Genomic DNA, 7,756 nt, shown 5'->3' on the forward strand with positions numbered 1-7,756 from the left:
CCATGAGTGTGTGCAGGTTGGGTAGAAGATAGTGGAAAAGGGAAGGTGCATGTTTATGTGCGTAGAGAGAAGGGAATAGAAAGAAAGAAAGAAAAAAGGAAAACGGCAAGAGAGGGAGGGATGAGGTAAATGGAAGTAAGGGGAGGGGGAGGAGGCAGAGCGTTGCAACCATATTTGCGGCAATTAGAACTTCATTGTATAAAACTGTTTAACGGCAACAACAACAACAACAACAATAGCAGCGAAAGTAAAACAATAAAAAAAGAAAAGAAGAAAAAACAACAAAGAAACAAAAGAACAAGAAAACTTTCAACTTTGTTTTTTTTTTCCCCCCCGTTGCTGTTCTTACTTCCCTTTCTGCTTTTCTCCATCTTTTTCCGTACTGTCTTCGCATGTGGCAGATGTGTGTGGGTACTGGGTGCTCGGCAACTTAGATGTGGAAAAAAAAAGAGGCTAAATAATCAATGAAAAGAATATTAAAAAAGAAAAATAATTGGGATTGAGCAAACAAGAAAAAAAAACACACATATACAAAAAATAATAAAGAAGAAAAGGGGTAAAGGTGAATTTTATATTTTGGTATGCGAACGTTCTTCTAAACATCACATAAGGCAACAGCGAGCAGTTAGGGGAAAAGGTAAGAACAGTAACCTTTTTTCTATTATTTTTAAAAATTTTCTTTCTTTTTTCGTTTACGCTTTGCTTCCCGTAATTGGTTTTTCTCTAATTTTGTTTTGGAGATTGGTTATGCGTGTTTGCAGTGGCAGCTGGTCGGGAGATTAATGCGCATGTATGTGTTGCGGGCATGCACTGGAACGTATGTGACTACAGGAGTTTTGCAGCACGTTTAAACTTTTGTCAGCTGCCCTTTCGTTGAGGCATGTGTTCTTTTTTGTTTTTTTTGTCTTTTTTTTAAATTTCCCTTCCCCCATTTGTGTCGGCAGTTTTAATGATACGGTTTGCGGGGAAGGATAGAGATATGGGCGAAATCCTTTAGCTTTACCTCCTTCTTCTCACTTTTTCCCTTTTCCACTTTTCTCCCCTCACTGTTAAACCAAAATGCGGTATAGACGCTGACGATTATGAATCTCCTTCCGCAGCCGACATCGTTCTTGATGCAAGAGAGGTATGTAAACATTTTTTAAAATTATTTTGCGAGAACAAGTGCGGGTTTCTTTCTTTTTTTTTTTTGATATTTACCCCTGGAGAGTGGGAGGGTAGAGAAGGGAAGAAGAAAGGGATTTCGTGTTAAAGCAACGTGAGTTGTTTTGTTTTGTTTTTTTTTTACTTTTTCTCGTTATGCACCAATTATCCGTGTTTAGAGGAAATGTGTATTATACTACGGTACTGTTGTAAAGGTTGAGTAGTAGTGGCTCACCTATTTTCCATTTTTTTTTCTTTCCGTTTTAAAAAAATAAAATTTACATGTTTTATTGGTTGGTGTATTGTACTCCTTGTTTTTGAGGGAGAGATGTTACATAAGCCCAGTAAGTGGCCAAAGGTGTTTGAAAATGTGATTGTGAGGACCGTTCAATTATAGGCAGCTAGAGGTGTCACTTGCCTTTTTTTTTCTTTTAAATTTAAGTGGTGCGCACGATTTTTTTCCTTTCTTGTTCATTTTTATTTTCTTTCTTTTTTGTTTTACTATTATTATTATTGTTGTTGTTGCTGAAACCGGTTACCACTTCCGCTGTTGCCACTCCCTCTACCCTTTCGGTGTTTTTTTCATTTTCTGATCCTTCCCTTTATATATTAATATAGTCTGTCACTGTTATTGTGTTGTTTTTCCTTTTGACCTTTTCCGCTTTCACTTCCCGGCCGTTCCTTTTACTACTTTTGCTTCTATCGTATCATTCTTTTAAAACTATGTTTGTATTTGTGGTGTGTCCACGAATACGAGTAATAGGGCAGAGGACTGATTCCATGTACCTACCACTTTTGAATGCCGCCTTCTCTTTCTCTTTCTCTCTCTCTCTCTTTCTCTTTGTTTTCCTTTTTTTTTACTTTCATCATTTCGATATATCTTCCGTCGTGTTTGTTTTTTTTCGTTTATCTCATTCCTTATTTTCCCCATTTACTCACCTTTGTTGCTCCCTTAAATTTTTTCTTTTCTTTTCGATCCCCGTCGGTACATATTTTCTTTTTCATATATGTTTTGCTTGACTGTTACGTATTCAGAAAGCATGTTACACGTTTCTTTGCTCCAGCCATCACGCGATGCGGAAGGGGGAAAGTCCATATCTAAGAGCTGCCTTCTCTTCTCTTCTCTTTTATTTTTTTTTAAATAATATATTTTGACTTTACCACTGCTCCATTTCCTCATTACTGCTATAACTCTGATGACACTCATTATATTTGATGCAGTGCTCAGTCCCGTCTCTGAAGGAAAGGTGTGTGGGGGGAAACCGGAAAAAAAAAACTGTATTTTGTGTAGTCATGCGGGTGCGTTCACTCCTTTTGTGCATTCGTAGGGACCCCTTGCAGCGGGCTGTCGATGTGGCATATGCTTCCGGTATGCTTTTAGGTTCAGGCAGTAGCAGAGGCACAACACATTTCTCAGAAACTACTGCCTTCACATCATCAAACTTTGCGGCTGACCTGAGAGGCGGACGGGTGGGACTTGCAGGTGATGGGGGGACAAAATGTGACGACAGGAACGGAGAGCTCGTGCGTGGGCGAATCCAATTTGCCTCACGATGCGCGGAGGGACCATTTGTTGGTGCATCGCCAACTGTGACGTCATGCGCCCACATTGAAGGTGTTGTGCGACAGGTGGAGTGTGGTTATGTAGGAGGGGATCGGGTGCTTCAATTTATTATCGAGGTTGAAGAGGTACCCGCCAGTGGAGGCACTCCAATGCGTCTTCCCTTAGCGGTCCGTTGGCGGCCAGGAAGTGAAGTTGCTCAGAATCGTATGGATGAGTGGCAAAAGGAAATGGAGCGACTGGTCGGGCGGCGGGTGCTGGCCAGTGGCCGGTTGCAGGTGGAGGAATGCTTTGATTCGGGAAGTAGGCGTTTGTACAAGACTCCTTCTCTGGTGCTCCCCGCTACGTCGACTGTTGAGATGATTTCTTTGCAGGAGTTGGAGTGTTAATGAATTTGAATATGTCTCGTGGCTTTTTTTGTCGCATAAAAATGATCCATGATCTCTTCTTTCCTTTGTTTCGTTCTTTTTGTTTGTTGTGAGTTTCGGGCGGTCTCCTTCATTAATTAGGGCTAAACGTCTGGTGGTTCCTTTTCTATCTTTTTTTTTTAAAATTCGCATTTACTCCCGTATACCCTTTCAATCGTTTACTCACACCATGTTTTAACCACTACTTTGCCTCTTTCCTCCTTGTGTAAGTAGTACTAACTTTGTGTTTGCCGATCCCTAGAGTGATTGCACCTTGAGAACTGGTGGCAGCAGAGTTGTGGATTACAACTGGTCTAGTGAAGTGAAAGTCTACCATATTGAGTGAGGGAAGCTTTTACTAAAAAAAAAAAAGGCCACGTGATCGACTTGTAATCAACCGCTTTTGAAAGGACGCGCGTGCAATAATAAGGGGGTTCGTATTCTGTTTTTTTTTCACCAGGCACTCCGTTGGATGCTAGCTCTTACATCACGCCGGTTGCTGCTGCAGCAAACATTTATGCGATGCTGTAAGAGTGTAAACAGTGTGACCCTTGTTGGCGTCGTTCATGATATTCAGAGCGGCTTTGTATATGAAGATGCCGTCACGCAGTTTACACTAACAACGACGAGCATTGACACGACACATCCAACTCAGGAGGTTGTCGTCGAGAAGGACCACCACACGATCCGCTGCTTCGGCGAGCTCTTCTCAGCGGAAGTGAAACAAAAGGTAAAGGAGGGAAATGTAGTGTGTGTGAATGGGAGGCTTCGTCTTAGCCCCCAACTTGAGCCTTCCTGCAACAAACACTTTTACTTTCCATACATTCAGGTTCAGCCACCTCATGGCCAGGTGGCGGTCATCCATGGCGACAGGCGGACGGTTCCCGCGGCAGTGAACCCTGCGGTGGAGGATATAAAGTCGGAAAAGGAGGGCTCTGGTGGTGACCAAAGTGGTGTGCCATCGTAATGCCCTTGTGTTTCCGCAGTGTGAAGGAACTGTGATGGTTTTCTTCCTCACAGATGTGGAGGTTTCGTGAAGTGAATGGATTGGTGGGGAAATCGCTTTCCTCTGCTTTGTTTCGCGCTTCGGCGATCTTCGGTGTGTTTGGAATGCCGGCGTTGTCAACTAAATTAATGGTGTGTGACTTTGTGGTGCTTCGGTTGGTGAGTTTAATCGCAGGTCTCTGTGTTTCTATTTGCTCGTTTTTTTTTTCTGCCAGTCCAGAGTTTGAACTGTAACGAACGTCGTGGGCAGTTGTCGTGACATTTCCCCCTTTTCACCTTTTTCCCCCTTTTCTTTTTTTTTAAATGATATAATCTCTCTTTCTCTCTTTGTTGTTTCGACTTCCTTGTTTTCTCCCTCAGACGGGAGTGAGAAAGACCAAGGGTCGAGAGCATAAATACTTTCTTTCAGGATCTTAGGGGGTAAAATGATCCTTAAGGAAGAGACCGTACTGCGCAAGACGAACGCAGAAAACTTAGCTGCGGTGCGTAACCTCAACTTATGGGGTGAAGGTCTTACGGACGTGTCTATAGTTTCTCGGTTACCGAGAATAGAGGTACTCGCTCTCGCCGCGAACAAACTCACCACGTTGAGCCCATTCGCTGCCTGCACGCAGCTGGAAGAACTATATCTGAGGCGGAACAACGTTGCATCGATGTTGGAGATTAAATATCTTCGTCATTTACCCAAGCTACATACACTATGGCTCATGGATAATCCATGCGCTCGGCACCCGCATTACCGTCAAATTGTTATACTGTGCTGTCGCCACCTCCGTCACCTAGATGAGACAGAGGTATCAGAAAAAGAGCGTGCGGAGGCCGAAAAGTTACTTCCCGAGGGCATGCTGCAGGAAATGCTGGAGAGCGAGTCCGCTGAAGCTGCTGTTGGTACGGCTAACAAGGCTCAACTCCAGAACCGGACTCCGGTGAGTGAGCGGAAACAACCAATGGGAGAGGTGGTTCAGGGAGGCGCAATTCACGAGACTGGTGCTGGGAGGGAAAGAGGGCATCGAGTAACATCGAGTGACACAAGTGGACGAGGTCCGAGTAGCGCCCCTGAACGCCGCCAGGGTTCTGCGGACGATGGACTGGCGCAAACTGCAGTGCAGGTCCAGCGGGCCATGTTCAGTTCGATCATGGCGCTTGTTCCGGAGCTTGCAGTGCAAACAATTGAGGCCTTACAGAAGGAACTGGCGGAGGAACTGTGCAGGCGGGGGAAACGACTTCCCCCTGTAGTGCGGGACCGAACATGAGATACGCTACGCCACATATGGTTTGTTCTCGTAGCGCTCGCCCCCTTCTTGTCTTTGTTGCTGTAAACGTTTGTGACCATGCGGTGTTTGGGGCGTGCGGTGCAAAGTGGGTTGAGCGTGCACTGGTCAGTGACTACGAATATTCCACATTTGGTCTTTACTGTTCCCAGTGATTGACGTGGAGGAAAAAGCGTGAGGTCGCTCCTTCCATGTGCTCCCTCTTTTTCTTTGCCCATGTGCATCGAGTTATTTGCCCTCCTGTACTTCTCTCCTTCACGCGCGCAACCAAGCGATTACTTTCACAACAACTGAATTGTGTCGTGCTCAGCTTCCATCGTGATGGAAGAGAAGATTGGTGCTTCATACGTATCACATTTATTTTCTGTTCCAAATTCTTATATGCATATTTTTTGACACCTTGAAGAACCATAGTGCTCCACTGAGCGTAGGAAATATTACATAGAACCAATCCGCTTTAAGTTTTGTCCAAGGAAGGAGAAACGCGGCAACGATTACGACTCCCTCAACATAGGAGAGGAATTGGACACGTTTTTTCTTTTCATTTTTTTTTTTGGTGGGGACTTATTTCTAACCTCAGAAATAAAATATCAGTTTGTACACGGACGCGGGACACCTCTGAACGTTAGTGCACGTAAAAGACAAATAGGAGGAACTCTGTCGTTAAGCGGCAACAACAGGAGAGAGAGAGAAAAGAGGTGATTGAAGAGGGCGAAAACAAAAGCAAATAATAAAAGGATACATATATATAAAAAGAGACCGGCGCCATGTCATCAGAAATAGAGCCACATATCCTCCGGAAATATGAGATACAAGCACAGTTAGGGCAGGGGGCGTATGGCATCGTCTGGCGCGCAATTGACCGGCGGACGCGGCAGGTTGTAGCGTTAAAGAAGATATACGACGCTTTTCAAAACGCAACTGACGCGCAGCGAACCTTCCGTGAAATAATGTTTCTCCAGGCTCTTAGTCACCCAAACATAATTAAATTGCTTCATGTGCATCGCGCAACGAATGACAAGGATATTTACCTTGTATTCGAGTACATGGAGACGGATTTGCACGTCGTAATTCGTGCCAACATCCTGGAGGATATCCATAAGCAATTCATAATTTATCAGCTTCTGAAGACAATGAAATACCTTCACTCGGCGGAACTGCTGCATCGCGACATGAAACCGTCAAACCTGCTTGTAAACAGCGATTGCTCAATGAAAGTGGCAGATTTTGGGCTAGCACGCTCCATTCTATCGCTTGAAAAGGAGCAAGTGGCGCGTCCCGTACTCACTGATTACATCATGACACGTTGGTATCGGCCACCTGAGGTTCTTCTCGGCTCCACTCGCTACACGAAGGGTGTTGACATGTGGGCCATCGGATGCATTCTCGCCGAGTTACTTCTGGGACGACCCATATTCCCAGGCCGCACCACAATGAAACAGCTAGAACTAATTATCAATGTTCTAGGTGAACCCACAGCGGAGGAGATTCGGTCGACGAACTCCCAGTTTGCCGAAGCTATGCTGAAGGACACGCGTCGTACGCAAACCACGACGTTCGCGGAACTGCTTCCCAAGGCCCCTCCTGATGCCCTGGACCTCGTACAGAAGCTCATGCGCTTTAACCCAAATGAACGACTAACCGCTGAGCAGGCGCTTGAACACCCGTATGTGGCGGCTTTCCACAAACCCCAAGATGAGCCATCTGCTCCCGCACCCATTACTATTTCCCTCCCAGACGATACCCGCTTCACCATGCAAGAGTATCGTGAGCGGCTATACCAAGAAATTGCTAATGCACGGCGCAAAGTCCGACGAGAGGTATTGGGCTCCGGCGCGCCTACTCGTGGAACGCATTCCTCATTGGCCGCAGGAACGGCTTCTGGAACCTCAGAGGAAAAAAAGGAAAATGCACGTGTGTCGTCGGCGGCCACACGACCGGCGTCATCATCAGCTGCCCGTACCACCGCCACCGCGGGCTCATCTTCGGGTGCCGGGTTGCACCGCACGACCGTTGCGTCACGATCAGCGCAGCACCACACGCGACCGGCAGTACACCGACAGCCCTCTGGAGCCTCTCGTGTGTTGCACAAATGAAATTAAGTGCGGTCGTTGGGAGGGCGACATGTTAACGCACAGGCGGGTGTTTGGGAGGAAAAAGGGGGGAAAAAAAGGAAGAGAGATGGTCGTGTTGTTACGGTTTCTTCTTCCGTATACTCGCTTCTTCCCTTTTGTTTCTGTTTTCCTTTCCTAGTTTTACCAACCTGTGAGGGCAGTGGATTTTCGTATGTTCAGACGTGAAGGTTTTCCCCCTTTTCGTCTTCTATTACTGCGTGTCGCAAGTGGTTTTTTTTTTTTTTAGGGGGGGGG

The 7,756-nt window shown here is 45.7% G+C and overlaps 4 protein-coding genes and 1 pseudogene across 5 annotated transcripts; all 5 read left to right on the forward strand.

The window, feature by feature from the left end:
- Positions 1 to 1,866: 1,866 nt before the first annotated feature.
- On the forward strand, positions 1,867 to 2,288 carry TEOVI_000052700:pseudogene (annotated as a pseudogene). The gene is given in 2 exon segments: positions 1,867 to 2,103; positions 2,106 to 2,288. Coding segments are annotated over 2 exon segments (420 nt in total).
- A 148-nt stretch (positions 2,289 to 2,436) lies between these two features.
- TEOVI_000052800 (KREPA4) lies at positions 2,437 to 3,093 on the forward strand (the record flags this gene model as incomplete). Its single annotated transcript, XM_067223641.1, has 1 exon — positions 2,437 to 3,093. The coding sequence occupies one exon, from the start codon at positions 2,437 to 2,439 to the stop codon at positions 3,091 to 3,093; it is 657 nt and encodes a 218-aa protein (XP_067079742.1).
- A 490-nt stretch (positions 3,094 to 3,583) lies between these two features.
- Positions 3,584 to 4,078, forward strand: TEOVI_000052900 (KREPA6; the record flags this gene model as incomplete). Its single annotated transcript, XM_067223642.1, has 1 exon — positions 3,584 to 4,078. One exon carries the CDS (start codon positions 3,584 to 3,586, stop codon positions 4,076 to 4,078), a length of 495 nt encoding a protein of 164 aa, XP_067079743.1.
- Positions 4,079 to 4,541: 463 nt separating this feature from the next.
- Positions 4,542 to 5,369, forward strand: TEOVI_000053000 (Protein C21orf2 homolog, putative; the record flags this gene model as incomplete). Its single annotated transcript, XM_067223643.1, has 1 exon — positions 4,542 to 5,369. One exon carries the CDS (start codon positions 4,542 to 4,544, stop codon positions 5,367 to 5,369), a length of 828 nt encoding a protein of 275 aa, XP_067079744.1.
- Positions 5,370 to 6,154: 785 nt separating this feature from the next.
- TEOVI_000053100 (mitogen-activated protein kinase 2, putative) lies at positions 6,155 to 7,483 on the forward strand (the record flags this gene model as incomplete). The annotated part of the gene is made up of 1 exon (XM_067223644.1): positions 6,155 to 7,483. The coding sequence occupies one exon, from the start codon at positions 6,155 to 6,157 to the stop codon at positions 7,481 to 7,483; it is 1,329 nt and encodes a 442-aa protein (XP_067079745.1).
- Positions 7,484 to 7,756: the final 273 nt, after the last annotated feature.

The sequence above is a fragment of the Trypanosoma equiperdum genome (assembly GCF_001457755.1).
Source record: "Trypanosoma equiperdum strain OVI genome assembly, contig: ctg_191, whole genome shotgun sequence".
Taxonomy (NCBI): Eukaryota; Euglenozoa; class Kinetoplastea; order Trypanosomatida; family Trypanosomatidae; genus Trypanosoma; species Trypanosoma equiperdum.